Source organism: Engraulis encrasicolus, chromosome 14, assembly GCF_034702125.1.
Source record: "Engraulis encrasicolus isolate BLACKSEA-1 chromosome 14, IST_EnEncr_1.0, whole genome shotgun sequence".
NCBI lineage: Eukaryota > Metazoa > Chordata > Actinopteri > Clupeiformes > Engraulidae > Engraulis > Engraulis encrasicolus.
The window spans coordinates 37824716-37842979 of NC_085870.1; the positions used below are offsets into that span (position 1 = coordinate 37824716).

The 18264-nt window shown below is 39.7% G+C and overlaps 1 protein-coding gene across 1 annotated transcript; it reads left to right on the forward strand.

The window, feature by feature from the left end:
• The first annotated feature begins 3508 nt into the window (after positions 1 to 3508).
• snrpc (small nuclear ribonucleoprotein polypeptide C) lies at positions 3509 to 14931 on the forward strand. Its single transcript, XM_063215681.1, has 6 exons — positions 3509 to 3626; positions 4125 to 4167; positions 4518 to 4626; positions 5057 to 5146; positions 13573 to 13677; positions 14073 to 14931. Exons 1-6 carry the CDS (start codon positions 3619 to 3621, stop codon positions 14192 to 14194), a joined length of 477 nt encoding a protein of 158 aa, XP_063071751.1. The 5' UTR covers positions 3509 to 3618; the 3' UTR covers positions 14195 to 14931.
• Positions 14932 to 18264: the final 3333 nt, after the last annotated feature.

An 18264-nucleotide genomic window follows, 5' to 3' on the forward strand; every position in this document is an offset into this window, starting at 1 on the left:
AAAAGCTAGTCTTTTTCTCTCAAATCATGAAAGCTGTTTGCATGTATAGTATGTGTGCATTTATGTTATAATGCATTTCTGTTTGTTTAAGTATATTGTTCCTGCACTCAAGTGATGGTAAGTGAATGAGAGGCACCCTGAGTACATCTTACCTGAGAGTGTTGGGCTGTTCCCATGGTGATCTAACACTGTCTGGTAATGATGTTCTTTGGATGACCATGAAAAGCTTCACTCCACTCCTCAGAAACAAGTGACATGTTACAAGTTGATCAGTTTTTGAAACAATCATATACAAATGAAAAAAAGTAAAGAATCAGATTAAAAAACGTTGAGCTTTAAGCTACTGGTGCGTCCTAAGCATGGTACTTTCCCCTCAAATACCACCCCCTGTCATGGCTGAGCATAATGTGATGGCTACATCCTGTTCATAAATGGATTTGAGATTGAATGGAAACTTGTCCTTTTCCCTATCAATAAAGGCATGCAGTTTAACAACCTTCTCCATCATATCACTCATGATAAATGGTTTGGCTTTGAGTATCAGAGTCAAGAAGAGTTCTTGAATTCTTGAATTATTTTCAGATTTCACTCTTGCACAGAGAGAAAGTGGATCAAACCGCTTTTGTCCACAGTTTCTGAAGATTTTTGAAACAGAATAGCCTGTAATAGCAAACAGGTCAGGCAGCACACATCTTAACATGGGCAGTCAGGTGTAAGCGATTAGGGCATCAGGCTTTTAGCCAGATGGCTGCTGGTTTGATTTCCGACACTGTCAGGTGGGTGGGTGGTGGCATAAATTCAATTTCACTGTGTGTGCTGTGTCCACGGCTCTAAATTAACTTTTTACATGACCAGCCAAAATGGTTTGTAGATGCCAAATGCACACTCACCATCTACATAGGACAAAGTGGCCAGTAAGTTTTATTTTCTACCAGCCAAACTGAATTTTCACCAGCATTTGGCTGGTTGACGAATGATAATGCAGAGCCCTGGCTGTGTCTCTATGACAATGGGAGCCTCCCAGTGGTCTTGGTAAATGAAGAGAGCAAAAAAGAAAGAAAGTGGATCCAAACACCAACCACATCATAGCCCTCTCTAGTCCCCTTGTGAAGGTCTGGGCCCCCCTGAATCATCCTGATATGCATCCCCCCCGCCCCTGACTTCTCCATTGTTCAGTTGCCCACCAGCCATGTGCTTCTCCAGCCGTTTAGCCATTGCACCCTAAGGTCTCATCATCACAGACACCTAGCTGAGCTCCCTTTTCAAAAGGATGGGCCTCCCTCCCATTCACGCCCAGTGTTCCACTGAGCATGTGCGCTGTGGAAGTTATTATTTGGGAGGGATAGCCGCCTTAGCTGTGTGGCACATTGTGCGTCTGACACTTGAGATCTGTGTGAGAAAAATCAATACAACGGCTTCCATGGCTCTCTTTGTTCCCTGTGCTTATGAGGTGAACAAAGTGTTATTCTGTTAGGGATTTATATTCCTAGAAATTTAAATATCATCGTTATAATATGTATACCTGTTGACAATAATACAATTCACCAGTAATAAAGTTCTGCAGCCGATACTTGTGACATATTACATATGTATGCTGCACCCAGGGCCGCTGACAGCTTTGGGCGGGCCCAGGGCAAAGTCATTTCCAAGGGCCCCCCACCGAATACATACAATGCAATGAGTAGCCAATTTAGGGCCCCCACTCTCTCTCGGCCCGAGACAACTGTCCCTTTTGTACCCCCTGGCTGCACCCTATTTCTTTGTCATCTTCCACTGTTTGTGGTGGGGGACCCACCCTCACTCTATTCAAAAGGAAGTTTGAGCACTTCCCCCTTCCACTCGAAACTATTAGGACACACCACACTTTCACTTGCACTCACAAAATGAGTGAAAATGGTAGCGATGGGATAGGGCCTATAATAACTGCTGACTGTCTGATTTTCTTGGACACATCAAAAATACTCCATGTTTTAATGAAATATGCCATATATATCAACCCTGCATGACAGCATTTTGTAAAAAAAAATTAAATGTATTGCTTTGAAAGGAAAAATCCCATGTCAGGGAACTCTTTGGGGAGTGAGGAGTGTGAATGAGTGTGAGGAGTGTGAATCTTCACAGACATCACAGCGGACAATAACATCATCATTGATGTTCAGACACTTCAGACACAAGTTACTTGATATCAGGAGACCTTGAGATAACTGCTACATCCAACTAGTGTTGCCAGATGTACAATAATTATCGTATTTGTACCATCATTTTGTCCATTTTGTCCTCTGTACGCGTTGTCATTCAGTTCATTTAGATGCCTTGAAACAAAAATGTGGATCTTGTACGATCATTTCCTCCCAAAATGTCCCCAAAAACTATCATTTTGAGGTTTTGGTACGATAATTGAGCATTTTCCATCTGGCAACACTACTTCCAACACGGTTCAAAGCTCCACCTTTCACACTCCAGTCCACCTGGTGGCAGACTGGTTGCCAAGTTACTATCAAAAGAAGAGTGCAGCTAGCCACATCATGCAACAAAAATAGAATAGAAATGGTGGTGATGAAATACCAAAATAAAATCTCAGAGAGGTTAACCATGGAGATCCACTTGTGCATGGTGTTCTCAAGTTGTCAACATAACCTCATGTAACCCTTTTTATAGGTAAGCGGTTAGGGCGGCAGACTTGTAGCCCAAAAGTTTACTCCCGACCTGACAGGTTGGTGGGGGGAGTATAATCAGTGCTCTCCCCCCAAGGTGATACTAGGGTCAGTTGAGGCCCAAATCATTCACAACATATCGGCGGCATTACTGTTAAAGTGTTAGCTGTTGTTCCCCACCCATTCAGTGGCTTGAGCATTGAGCATGGTAGGCCTAGTCCTACTTCACTCCTCCCTTGGGTGCCATTTGGGGCTGCATGGGGTGAGGCATAAATGCAATTTCGTAGTGTGCAGTGAGCATCATGTGCTGAGGAGTGCTGTGTCACAATGACAATGGGAGTTTCCGAGGTGTGCAGTCTTCTCTTCACTCTCCAATGCATAACCTCAGGCACAGTCTGAAGTTTTTAAAATTACAGTGACCTTGTTACGCCGGGGACAGGGGTTCGATTCCCGACCCAGGGTAATTTCCCGATCTTCCCCCGGTCTCTCTCTCCGACTCATTTCCCGTCCCATTCTTCACTGTCCTGTCCAAATTAAGTTGACCCCCTACCCCCCCAAAAAATAAAAAAATTAAATAAATGAAAAAATAAAATAAATAGTAGGCCTAGTGACCTACCATCCCAAAGGGGATAAGCAATGTCCCCAGACCACAACCATAATGCTCATGGTCGTCAATTACATTTTTTCATATACATTTTTTTTTAAATTATTTATTAATTAATTTAATTTTCCCCACTAAACTTTGTTGTCCTCAACTTAGAGAAACTAGGCATTGGTCATACCTTTATATTGAAATACGACAGAGTGTCAGCCATATTGAAAATATTGCTGTAGTCGCTGACTTCACGCAGGGACGGTCGCCTTATCCAATCACCGACCTTCTACGATTCAATGACCCACAGTCCACAACCGGTTAGTCAAAAAAGCTAGTTAGCTAGCTGAGGCAACGTGTTGGCTGTGGAAAATGCCCAAGTATGTGTGTTTTATTCATTTATGTTTTCAACTGTATGTGTTTGTAAGATCAGTGATTCATATATTGGCGTGCTTCATTGTGTAGCGTAGCAGCTAGGGTTAAAGAGAACACAGTAGGCTGCCGCGACGTTAACGTTACGTCCTGTTGTTAGCCTAGAAACGCTAACATAAAATTATCTGCCTGTGTACGTTGGTGGGGAATGTTTGACTGCACCTTTACAACTGGAAAGTGGGGTTTACTTTCAGACTTGATTATCATAGAACTTGTGTGCTCAAGCAAAGTGTCTGTTGCAAAATTGTTACAGACAACTAGCCTCCTCGAGGTTTACTGTTTACTAACTGTGTGAAGTGTGCTAGTTGGTTAGGAGCTAACAGATTTGCAATTGATTTAGGGATATTTGGGTTTAGATGGTCTGTGACGAAGCACCAGTTATAACTTAGTTTTTTGCATTGGTATTGTTGCTGTCGGTGCCCTAATCTGCTGTTTCCTGGTCCCAGGTTTTACTGTGACTACTGCGACACGTATCTCACTCACGATTCGGTAAGATCTGTTACTTTGTTTCCATTTCTATTTCATGTGCCCCTTGCCTATGCCATAAACTAGGTCCAGTTTACAATGCACAAGGAGGCTAGCCATTGTGTATTTGGATTTCAAACATTAATTGAGCCCTGTTGCCAACTAAAACATCTACATGGATTTGCACGAGAGGACGTGGTCACTGCTACAGAGATTCAGTGGATGCCTATGGTTGAATGGTTGAACATGATAGTTGTTCAAAAAGGTACGATTGATGCGATGCCAAAGACTTTTCTTCGATTGTACATGGAGCATTTACTAATTTCTCTCTCTCTCTCTCTCTCTCTCTCTCTCTCTCTCTCTCTCTCTGACAGCCGTCAGTGAGAAAAACACACTGCAGCGGACGCAAGCATAAAGAAAATGTGAAGGATTACTATCAGAAATGGATGGAGGAACAGGCACAGAATCTTATTGACAAAACAAGTGAGTAGTGTCCTGACTCCATCAGAAATGACTGAACCACCTCTTATTATTGAACACCCTTTGTGTGCTTATCTTTGAGGGTAAGGTTGGAGTGAGGAGTCTGTACACTTTAATCCTCTTTTTTTTTTTTTTTATTCCATGGCATGGCAAAGTAAAAAGGATTTTAAGTACGGATTCCTCACTCCAAATTTACACTCATCCTTTGTCCTGCACCTTTTGCTGGGAATTTACCCATGAGTGTGTCTAAATAGAGGGTGTAAATGTGCCTTGAAATATTGTCCAGTTCTACATTCCGCTCTTGCGTGTGCATGATGTTTTAAACATGTTTGTCTCGCTTATTTAGGAGTCTTGGAAGGTTTTAGAATGATGATCTGTGTAACTGCAGTGTCTAAACCCTGACCTGATGTGTATTTTATTTTTTCCAATCCAGCTGCTGCGTTCCAGCAGGGAAAGATTCCACCCACGCCGTTCCCTGGTGCCCCTCCCCCCGGCGGATCACTGCTGCCACATCCCAATATCAGTACGTCCTGCTCTAATACTTATCACCATCATATCAAAACATTTTTGGGTAACACTTTATAATAAGTACCCCTTTTTAGGCATTACTTAAGGGTTAGTTAAGCCTTATTTTACCATTAGTTAACCCTTAGTGAATCACGAGCTAATCATTATGTAAGCATTATTTCTCATTTCCTAACTATTATCTATTACCGTTAGTAAATGGTTAGTGTGTGCTGATATAACGGTTCGCTAAGCAAAGTTAAGCCTTAAATAAGCCTTATTTTAACAATAGTTAACCCTTAGTAAATAACGAGTTAGTCGTTATGTATGTGTTATTCCTCATTTCTTAACTATTATCTACTACCATTAGTAAATGGTTAGTGTGTGCTGATGTAACGGTTCGCTAAGCAAAGTTAAACCTTAGTTAAGCCTTATTTTTAACATTAATTAACCCTTAGTGAATCACGAGTAAGTCGTTATGTACAGTGCCCTCCATAATTATTGGCACCCCTGGTTGAGATGTGTTTTTTAGCTTCCAATTATTTTATTTTTTTTCTAAATAATATGGGACCTTAATGGAAAAAAAAAGAGAAAAATCCAACCTTCAATACAAGTGCATTTATTCAGTGGGGAAAAAAATCCCACATAAAGAAATAATTATTTGACATCAAATAATGTGTGTCACAATTATTAGCACCCCTGGTGTTAATATTTTGTACAACCCCCTTTTGCCAACAAAACAGCACCTAATCTTCTCCTATAATGTTTCACAAGATGGGAAAAGACAGAAAGAGGGATCTTCAGCCATTCCTCTTTGCAGAATCTCTCTAAATCATCCAGAGACCTGGGTCCTCTCCTCTGTACTCTCCTCTTCAGCTCACCCCACAGGTTCTCAATGGGGTTGAGGTCAGGGGACTGAGATGACCATGGGAGGAGCTTGATTTTGTGTCTGGTGAACCATTTCTGTGTAGATTTGGCCATATGTTTAGGGTCATTGTCTTGCTGAAAGACCCAGTGACGACCCAGCTTCAGCTTTCGGGCAGAAGGCAATAGATTTTTATTTAAAATGTCCTGGTATTTCAAAGCATTCATGATGCCATGCACCCTAACAAGGTTCCCAGGGCCTTTGGAAGCGAAACAGCCCCACAGCATCACTGACCCACCCCCATACTTCACAGTGGGTATGAGGTGCTTTTCAGCATGCGCATCTTTCGTGGTACGCCAGACCCACTTAGAGTGTTTGTTGCCAAAAAGCTCAATCTTGGTCTCATCTGACCAAAGCACACGGTCCCAGTTGAAGCCCCAATACCGCTTGGCGAACTCCAGACGCTTGCGTTTATGATTGTGAGTGAGGAAAGGTTTTCTCCGTGCATGCCTCCCAAACAGCTTGTTGGCGTGTAGACAGCGCCTGATGGTTGATTTGGAGACTTTGTGACCCCAGGATGCTACCATTTGTTGTAATTCTGTAACAGTGAGCTTTGGAGATCTTTTGATTTCTCTTACCATCCTCCTCACTGTGTGTGGTGGCAAAATAAACTTGGGTCCTCGTCCAGGCTTGTTTACCACTGTTCCAGTTGTTTTGAACTTCTTAATTATTCCTCTCACAGTGGATATGGGCAGCTGCAGTTGAGTGGCAATCTTCTTGTAGCCTCTGCCTGACCTGTGAAGGTCGACGCACATCTGCCTCACTTGTATGCTGTGTTCCTTTGTCTTTCCCATGTTTAAGAGTGGATAAGAGAAATGGCCTCGGTGTCACGTCATATTTATACCCCAGGGAAACAGGAAGTGATGAATTACTAATTAAATGTTCCTACATACTCTGGTAAACTTTGTAAACTACTTTAGAAATGACAGAAATGCTTCAATTATATTTATTTCCTGGGAATTGTTAAGGGTGCCAATAATTGTGGAACAGGTGATTTAATGAAAAATAATTATTTTTTAGTCAGGGATTTTTTTATTTTCTTACAATTCATTTGAGTTGAAGACTACATTTTCCTACAATTTTCAGTGTGACAGTATTCTTCTGCAACAAACACTGAATTTATTTTAAGGCTTTTAACACATCTCAACCAGGGGTGCCAATAATTATGGAGGGCACTGTATGTGTTATTTCTCATTTCTAAAGCATTAACTAATACCGTTAGTAAATGGTTAGTGTGTGCTGATGTAACTACTCGCTAAACAAAATTAAGCATTAGTTAACCCTTAGTGAATCACGAGTCAGTCATTATGTATTTCTGTGAAATTATTAAGTACTGTTAATTAATCATTCGTCTATGGTGATTTAACTTTCTGATAAGCATTAGTAAACCATCATTAAAATGTCTGATAACCCACCTTTATTTATGAAAAAAACATTATCTCTTTGTTGTCTCCTACCACCTAACCATTAACAAGTACTATTAGGCATGTATGGTAACGGTTTGTAAACTCTTGCTTTAGCATCAGTGAAGTCTTATTTAACCCTTTTGTAATGGTTAGTGTGTGATGACTGGTAGCATGGCAAACAGTAGGCCTAGGCCTAAGTTGAGGCTCATGTGACTGCCCCTCATGGATGTTTCTGAACATTAACAAATGACTTGTTAAGCATTGCTTATGCATTATCAAGGAATTACGAACCATTACTTAAGTATATCTGGGGAACTAATCTAAAGTGAAAACCTGTTATGGCTTTACAACACATTAACGAATGACTTGATAAGCATTGCTTATGCATTACCAAGAAGTTTCAACGCAATAATAACGCATATCTGGGGAACTTTTTAAGTGAAAACCTATCCATACTTTCCAAAACATTAACAAATGACTTAATAAGCATTGATTGTGCACTATCAAGGATGTATAACCCATTATTAAAGTATATCTGGGGAACTTATCTAAAGTGAAAACCTTTCCATGCTTTCCATAACGTTAACAAATGACTTGATAAGCATTGCGAGAGCATTATCAAGAAGTTTCAACGCATTAATAACTCATATCTGGGGAACTTTTTCTGTGAAAATCTTTCCATGCTTTCCAAAACATTAACAAATGACTTGATAAACGTTGCTTATGTATTATCAAGGAGTTACAACTCATTACTTAAGTATATCTGGGGAACTGATATGAAGTGAACACATTTCCATGCTTTCCAAAACGTTAACAAATGACTTGATAAGCATTGCTTATGCATTATCGAGAAGTTTCAACACATTACTAACGCATATCTGGGGAACTTTTTCAGTGAAAATCTTTCCATGCTATCCAAAACATTAACAAATGACTTCATAATCATTGCTTATGCTTTTATCAAGGATTTTAAACCCATTAGGCCTACTTAAGTAGGCCTATATCTGGGGAACTTCTCTGAAGTGAAAACCTTTCCATGCTTTCCAAAACATTAACAAATGACTCGATAAGTATTGCTTATGCATTATCAAGGAGTTACATCTCATTACTTAAGTATATCTGGGGAACTGATCTAAAGTGAAAACCTTTCCATGGTTTACAAAACGTTAACAAATGATTTGTTAGGCATTGCTTATGCATTAACAAGAAGTTACAACTCACTACTTGCGCATATCTGGGGAACTTTTAAATTGAAAACATTTCCATGCTTTCCAAAACGTTAACAAATGACTTGTTAAGCGTTGCTTACGCATTATCAAGGAGTTACAACTCATTACTTAAGTATATCTGGGGAACTGATCTAAAGTGAAAACCTTTCCATGCTTTACAAAACGTTAACAAATGATTTGTTAGGCATTTCTTATGCATTATCAAGAAGTTACAACTCACTACTTGCGCATATCTGGGGAACTTTTGAAGTGAAAACCTTTCCATGCTTTCCAAAACGTTAACAAATGACTTGTTAAGCATTGCTTATGCATTATCAAGGAGTTACAACTCATTACTTAAGTATATCTGGGGAACTGATCTAAAGTGAAAACCTTTCCATGCTTTACAAAACGTTAACAAATGATTTGTTAGGCATTGCTTATGCATTAACAAGAAGTTACAACTCACTACTTGCGCATATCTGGGGAACTTTTAAAGTGAAAACCTTTCTATGCTTTCCAAAACGTTAACAAATGACTTGTTAAGCATTGCTTATGCATTATCAAGGAGTTACAACTCATTACTTAAGTATATCTGGGGAACTGATCTAAAGTGAAAACCTTTCCATGCTTTACAAAACGTTAACAAATGATTTGTTAGGCATTTCTTATGCATTATCAAGAAGTTACAACTCACTACTTGCGCATATCTGGGGAACTTTTGAAGTGAAAACCTTTCCATGCTTTCCAAAACGTTAACAAATGACTTGTTAAGCATTGCTTATGCATTATCAAGGAGTTACAACTCATTACTTAAGTATATCTGGGGAACTGATCTAAAGTGAAAACCTTTCCATGCTTTACAAAACGTTAACAAATGATTTGTTAGGCATTGCTTATGCATTAACAAGAAGTTACAACTCACTACTTGCGCATATCTGGGGAACTTTTAAAGTGAAAACCTTTCTATGCTTTCCAAAACGTTAACAAATGACTTGTTAAGCATTGCTTATGCATTATCAAGGAGTTACAACTCATTACTTAAGTATATCTGGGGAACTGATCTAAAGTGAAAACCTTTCCATGTTTTACCAAACGTTAACAAATGATTTGTTAGGCATTGCTTATGCATTAACAAGAAGTTACAACTCACTACTTGCGCATATCTGGGGAACTTTTAAAGTGAAAACCTTTCCATGCTTTCCAAAACGTTAACAAATGACTTGATAAGCATTGCTTATGATGAAATAACACATACATAACGACTTACTCGTGATTCACTAAGGGTTAATTAATGTTAAAAATAAGGCTTAAATAAGGTTTAACTTTGCTTAGCGAACCGTTACATCAGCACACACTAACCATTTACTAATGGTAGTAGATAATAGTTAAGAACTGAGGAATAACACATACATAACGACTAACTCGTTATTTACTAAGGGTTAACTATTGTTAAAATAAGGCTTATTTAAGGCTTAACTTTGCTTAGCGAACCGTTTTGGTAGCACACACTAACCATTTACTAACGGTAGTAGATAATAGTTAGGAAATGAGAAATAATGCTTACATAATGATTAACTCGTGATTCACTAAGGGTTAACTAATGGTAAACTAAGGCTTAACTAACCCTTAAGTAATGCCTAAAAAGGGGTACTTATTATAAAGTGTTACCCATTTTTGAAGTCATTATCAAGTTGTTTTGGAAATGTTTCTCAAGTAGAAAAGGGCAATTAAAAAGACACTTTAGTTACATTTTTATTCCTGATGGATCAGCTCTACATTCAAGGTTCAGACATTCTGTCTGTCAAGCGTAATTTTGTAGTCGATTTATGTTGCACCTAAACATTGTGTTTATCATTTGGTTGTGTAAAATTGAATGGAGACAATCAAATGATCCCTGTTCTACAGTAGTGGATGCTCTTTTGGCTTTTATGATGGAGTCACATGTATGCAGTGTTTCAGGATAAATTGTGAGCACAGTGGAATTGGGTGTTTGAAATGAATTGGTTTTACACACTGAACATCTGTAACTTGCAGAAAAAGCAGCTAAGGCTGGTGACTGTTTACATTAGTGTTTCTCAATTGGGGTCTACGTTTTCATTTTAGCAATGTGACATGAGTGAGAGGGATAACTATGATGATGGTAACGGACATAATCCCGGCTGTGGTTCGGCAAAAGGTACAAAGCAGAAGGCGTCTTGCATGGAAATGCTTGGACTATTATCAGTCCCACCAGGAAATCGCGGGCATTTTCTCAAAAATTCGCGATCTGAATTGCCAGATGGTGCACGAGGATTTCCAGAAAATCGCGATAAAAGTTGCGGAGCTTCTTACTGTGTTGTTGCGATTTTGTTGCGGCATGAAGTGAAAGGTGCGATTTTTGTTGCGATTTTTAATATGTTTCCCCACGCTTGAAAGTAAAGGACACTTTATTATTTACACATTATTTTCAGTGGTCATTTTGGTATTTTTGAGGTAGGCTTGGTAGCCTAGGTAGTAACCTCATAAGCTGCGTAGCGGGCTTTCAAACAATAAAATAATGGCAGGCCTATTTATTTGGGTCATTAATGGCGAGCGCTGCCATTAATGGCCGAGCACTACACCATCCAGAATTTTCAGATAAAAAGCGTGGAGAAATTCACCCCACTGCCTTGCCAGTTAGCCAGACCTGCCTTATTCCACCTGCTACGAAAGTAGAGTAGGCTATGGCTCATCAGACCACCTGCCACCTGGTTTTTACACCACCAACGTTCCTTTAAAGGCCAACTTCCGATAAATCACGGTTTTACTCACTCCTTTTGAAGATCGGACGGTCACCCCAAGTTAAACTCACTTGCAAGGCTCTCATAGCAGTGCGTCACCTCGCCTGGCTGTGTTTCCCGGTGTTTCCCAATTGACATAAATAATGCAGAGAAACGAGCGAATCACAAAAGCCTTTCTGTGTTTCGTCACGTCGAAAGAAGGCGTTGCCCACAAAGGTTTATGTCGACCCATTTTTCTAAAAACATGTCGTAATTTTGTTCTGCTTGTTTTCAATACAAGCAACGTCTGGTGGCCCGAAATCTAGCTTAGCTTAGCTATCAGCTGGTTGCTACTCTCAGGTACACACACAGCACAAAGCCTCATCCATATAGCAAGCCCACTCTGGTTGCTCCGTGCCTGCAGCTCGCCTAGGGGTCGCTGTCGAAAGAGCACAGCCCTGAATGGAGCATACACGCCTCCGTTGGCGCCCCTATAGTGCAGTACCACCCGGGAAAGTGGCGACTCTGTTTCCCATTACATTCTCTCCAAGAACAGGAGGACTGAGCCTATCAGAGACGCATTTCCACGAGAGCAGGAAGAGTGAGCCAATCAGAGACGCATTTCCACGAGAAACACGGAACACCCTCTCGTTTCTCCACAAGCCACCTTGCTGGCTTGCAAAAACGGCTTGAAACAAAGCAACCAGAACGTTTTTTTAAAACAGGACCAACGTGTAACACATTCAATAACAATGGGGAACACAGCAATATTAATCAAATGACGTTGCGAGCACTCACCATCGAGATAAGCATCCGTGTCCTCTCTTCAGAAACTCTAGGAGTTAATTTTATCCAGTCTCTGCACTCTTCCTAGTAGGAACAGTCAGTGTATAATACAAACGCTGTTCGGTGAACACACGCCTCTGGTCAGGCTATTATAGTGAATGATACAAATTTTCCTTCTCACAGCATGTTCACGCACTAAGTTTTGAATCGGCCCAAGACAATTTAAGTGATTCATTTTACAATACAAACGCTTCTTTGATAACTTGGACAGCTAGATGTTACTGTAGAGGTGTTCTCTGCTGTAGATCAGACTGCCCAACTCTACCGTATTGAGGCACCCTATAAAATAGATGCCATTTTTTTTCTGTGCTCCCAATGTCACACCCATAGTCTAGCTCAGTGCTCCAATGATGTACAATAGATTACAGCAATAGATAATAGATTACAGTTTACCACCCTTAATGCCTTATTTGTTTCAGCAAACCATGTTCTTTCACAAGGACCATTCCCAGATAGTAACATGTTTTAGGCTTTCAAATGCAAACACGGGCATATTTATGCATTATGTGCGCAACACATTACGGACATGGATTGGTTCAAAGTTGCGGGAAATCGCGGTGATTGGTTAAAGTTGCGCTGTCGCGCAGAATTTGCGGGAATTCATTGAAGTTGCAAATCGCAACATTGCGAATTCCTGGAGGGACTGTATTATGATGACCTGACGGCTTGCTTTTTTTCAAGCTCTAGCACTTTCTCCGCAGTAGCCTTTGAAACAGCATGTTGGGGAGTTCAAAATAAGCACCACTGGTTACGTCCTATCTAGTGTTGAACCGATACCGATACCAGTATCGGTGAGTACCAACAAATAGGGCACCGATACCATTTACAGATGCTCGTGTGAGACTTGAATGCAGCCTTGATCTTAGTTATTTTATATCAGAGGTATTTAAAAAGTATTAAACGTTCTACTGCATTCAGTTTGGACAGTATTAGTCTTTTTCCTGTTTCACAAAGGTAGGCAGCAGCCTGAAAAGCCATGATAGCAATGATGTTACATCCAAGTTGTAGCCTTTGCAGATCTTCATATATGTACTGTATATAAATTTCAAACAGAGAAGTATCGGTATGGTATCGGTATCGGCCGATACTGCACAGTCGAGTATCGGGTTTTGTATCAGGGCCAAAAAATGGTATCGGTGCAACACTAGTCCTATCAATGGTGTGTGATTACTAGGTGTGAAGAGTCTCCAGGGAGGATGTCGGTGGACATGTAGAATGCGTGTCATCCAATCAGATATCGTAACATTATTGACCGGATCTAGTTATTGTATAATCCAATATAGTGTCTCTGCTAATTCTGTCTCTCCTCTGCGTCTCAGATGGCCCCCCCAGGCCTGGCATGCTGCCCGCTCCCCCCATGGGCGGCCCACCCATGATGCCCATGATGGGGCCACCTCCTCACGGAATGATGCCCGGTGGACCAGGTCAGTAGTGGACGTTATGTTGGCTGCTAAAATTAAACCAAAGTTTAGTTTAATTTAGCTGCAAAACACATGAACAGTGCTTGCCAATTAGAGTGAGAGCAGTTGTCTCTATCTTAATGTTACTTGTGATGTAGATGTGTCGGTTTATAGGATGTTTCAATTATGCAAAGTTTTCTCCACATTTAGTACTCGATTACATAATATGTAATAACATTTGTCAAACACGGCAATTGTTAAAAATGGCATTTCCAGCATGTCTTTCAAGTTATATCAAATGAACTGTCTTTTGCTCTGTACTATAGAAGTCGGATACGACTTGCTTAAGTCCCTCTAATCTACACAAACTCTTTTCAGTGTGTTTCTCACGTCTCCTAACCGCCTGGCTTGTGTTGCAGGTCCCATGAGGCCGCCTATGGGTGGTCATATGCAGATGATGCCCGGCCCTCACATGATGCGCCCTCCCGCACGGCCCATGATGATGCAGGTTAGGCCAGGCATGGCCCGGCCCGACAGATGAGAACTTTGCTCTTTTTAACACCTCCCCCCCACCCCCCGATTGTCCCTTCAACAACCTGACCTGTCCTAATCGCCGGTAACACTTTACTTGTCATTGGCATGACATTAGTGTCATAACATCATCATGGATGTGTCATAAACATGTCCATATTGTAAACATTTTGACTCTTGCCATTAAGTGACATTCGGTTATGATAAAGATAACCCCAAAAATGTCAACTTTTCAGGACCATAAAACGTTTATGACATTGACATCTATTACTCTGTCACGACACCGTTTTGACACAGTTATGATGCATGTCGTGCGTATGACGCCGGTGTCAAGTTAAGTGTCACCTAATCCCCTTCTCAGCTTCGGATTATGCCATCACTTAAGGTCATGCTTTTGGAATTGTGAATATAGCAGTTTTTCTTAGTTGGTGGGCTCAAAGATTATGGAGTATTGCCTTGGAGAATCCCCATTCCACTATTATTTCAAGTTCGCTGATTTTTATTTTTCCATTTTTATTGTTTTTATTTGGCCAAATTATTCCTAATGTGAATTGTCCTCCTCATGACTTTGGTCCTGTCAGCACTGGTGCAGTCTCGCAACCCAAAACCAATAACAAAGAAAAACGAAACCCACTCACCTTTCACGTTACGATGTTTGGGTCTTAAGATTTTTTTTCTGTGTATCAATACTTTTTTTGTAAGCTATTGTGTGTTGATATTTTATGAATTAAAATTTTAGGAAAATAACTTGCATACTTTCTGATACTTTCATTGATGCCTTGTGATGATGCTAACATTTTATGCATTATGAATAAGCACTGAATTGAGTTAATATCATGCAGTTTAATGGAATAACTGGTGTCTCCTGTAACATTAACATTTAATTCTTAATGCATGCAGCATTAGTTAATAAATGGTGATCCATAGCAGAGTTTAGCAAAGTAAAGTTACATAAGTTACAAACTGGATTCCAAAAAACACACAAGCATTTTAAACAGAATTATTGAATGCCAACATAAATGCACAAATAAAGGATCGTCACAGAGGTTCTGTCACGGAGAAGCAAAGATGTTGAGGGACTAACTACTTATTACATGAAAACATAGACTTCGTAAAATTGCAGGTATATAGTATACCTACATAGTAGGTATTCATAGCTTTACTATAGCTTTACTATTCATAGCTTTACTACCCATTTCTGTAATGTCAAGTTCTGTAAAATCATTGTGAGATCTCAAAACGCCCATTGCCAATAAGCACAGCACATTCATGGCACTCCAACAATGACTAGCGCAGATTACCTCAGTTGCACAAGCATCATGATATGGGATGTTTTTCATACTACAATGCTGGTCCTGTTAACCACACATGAGGGATCATGTTGACATGCTGAAGAGGAAACGCCTTTGAAGTGGATGTTTCAAGACGATAATGGGCCTGAACACACCAGCAAGTAAGCAAAATCATGGTTCCACTTAAACATCCAATTTATGGAGTGGCCAGCACAATGCCTAGAACTTTGTCCCAGAAAAAAAAAAACTTGTGGCATGTAAGATTTGTTGCATGTGTGAAATGTCGCAGCGGCCCCGGAGTACTAAACTTTTTATTAGCTTCTGCTGCTACTAAGTATTGTACCCAAAACACAATTTCGTTGCCTTTTTGACAATGACAATAAATTCTTTGAATCATTGAATCATGAATCAAATTTTCAAATGAGCACATATTTCCCTCAAAACAATAATTTTGCTTGGCTTTAAAGGTACACTGTGCAAGAAATGGTCAAAAAGGGTACTGCAACTATGCGGCTCATTGAAACTGTGTTGCCTATTGCCAAATGTCATCTTTTCATGAAAGTTTACTAAGTAAGAAACTAATATTTTCTAGTATGGCCCAAGTACAGTCATTTTTGCATCTAAAAATGGCTATTTCTGGAAATTCAAAATGGCGGACCATGGATAAGATCCCCCTTTTTAGGTATGAGAAGTGCAATTTTTCCAGTCGTGTAATGAATATTAAGAATTTGATGGTGGTGATAAGTATTCATGAAAAAGTTAACAGTGAATGGGTAGCATGAATTCTGGAAATAAATAACTAAAAATCTGACAGAGTGCACCTTTAACAACTCCTATGGGTCTTTGCACAATGTGCCATCTTATTGACGGATTGAATGTTAAGAGGATTATAACATTATGCTTTTATTCACAAAATACAAAGCCACAAACTTTTTTTTTTGGAATCCTGTTGTAGAAATGTGTCACAAAAGGGAAAGGTAACATTTGCATCCAGCATCAGGTTGGGCCATAAATATGCATAAAAAGGTGACAAAGCGCTCACCACATTACATTCCAAACTGAAACCAATATAATGATTGCCTTTGCGTTCAACATTAGAATGTACATAGCTCTTAGGTGGGTCAGGGTTGTGACTACAACCATTAGTGACGAGCAATAACGCTTCAGCATCATAGAATGTATATCTATGTTCAGCATACAGTAGTCAGTGCACACAGCAAGGTGATTAAAAACAAATATGATTGCTCTACATTGTGCCCTATTCTCAACCCTATCTATTACCTTTGGGATTAATTGGGACAGATTCAGCCTGTGTAATCATTGCCAGTGTGATGTTATACATGTTTGTGTACAGACTAGGAAGGACACAAGTCTATCGAAATTCATCAAAAGCTTTTGTCGATATCTTTTTAGAGGGTTGTAGTCTCTTCACATTCTATTACACTATTTCTCAATTGGTTTTGTACATTTCTCAAATCTCTCTCGCAATTTGCAAAACATAATATTCATTCTCAAAACAACTTTAACAAATGGCAAAACACTGTGGATGACCTGCAAAACCGCGTCTCTTGCTCAAAATCCCTAGTTTGTCTTTCAAAACCAAGTTTTTGTGTCAATGAACATGTCAGTGCCAGCAGAATGGTTAGTCATCGTGTCATAGTGTATGGACAAGCTAGTCTAATCAATCTGTCATATTGTCAATTGACTAGTACACTCTTGAGGATCTTTTCTGAAGCAAAATGTTGTTTAGATTGGATGGGAAATGTTGTAAATTCGACTTTATGTAACATTGTCAATAAATAGGTCATACTCTAAAGTCTTAGCTGGTCAGACATCTCATTACAAAATAGAAAAAAGCCAACTCTGGTTGAGGTGTCAAAATGCGCCCTCTACCACCCCTTTTTACTTGTTTTGCAGGCCCATGTGAATAAAAATGTAGAACTGTAAAGCAAAATGAATTTAAAACAATGCACTGATGTTGTATAAAGTGCACTTACTTGCTTGTGAAATTCAAGGGGAATTTTATAATTTTGGTTGGATCATAATTATACTGGGCACATCAGGCATTATGACAGATTGGTAAATAATTTTGCATGGCAAGACTTATACTATGACCTAGGACCATAGAGGTAGAAAATAACACTAGAGAGGACACAGCAATTTGCGACAGCACTGGGAAATGGCAGCTGGAGCTTCCCAACTTCCGTAGGTAGTGTAGGTACTTTCAGGCAATGCAAGTCAATGGAGAACACTCCCACCCCTGTCAAGAAATTAACTAAAACTGTGTAAATATGAAGTAACACTTTAATCAAAGACCAGATTTGAAATACCAGGCTAAATATCTACTTAAATCATATGAGTTGATAAAATACATTTAAAAATCAAATAATGTCTTTTATGAACATAGTTAGCAACACACTTCAACTATTGTCCTTGTATAGTGTGTTGACGGACATTTTCACATGATTAAGCCATTTTTGACAGAGGTGAGCCTCATTCTCCGTTAATTTCCATTTCTCTGATCTACCTACAGATAATGGCCGCTACAGATTGCCGTAAAAAGGGGGCGGGGTCCTCTCTAGTGTTATTTTCTACCTCTATGCCTAGGACCTAAATGTTTAAAGAGGGGTGAGATAGTTTCATGTAGCCTGACAAAGCTTTTTGAGTGATATGACAAAAGCAATTGAGAACGTACAGAAAAGCTGAGAATTGTACACAACCATTGCATGGTGGACGAAAGCATTTGCTATATGCTGAAAACTATGAGAAACTGATTTTATCGTGTGCA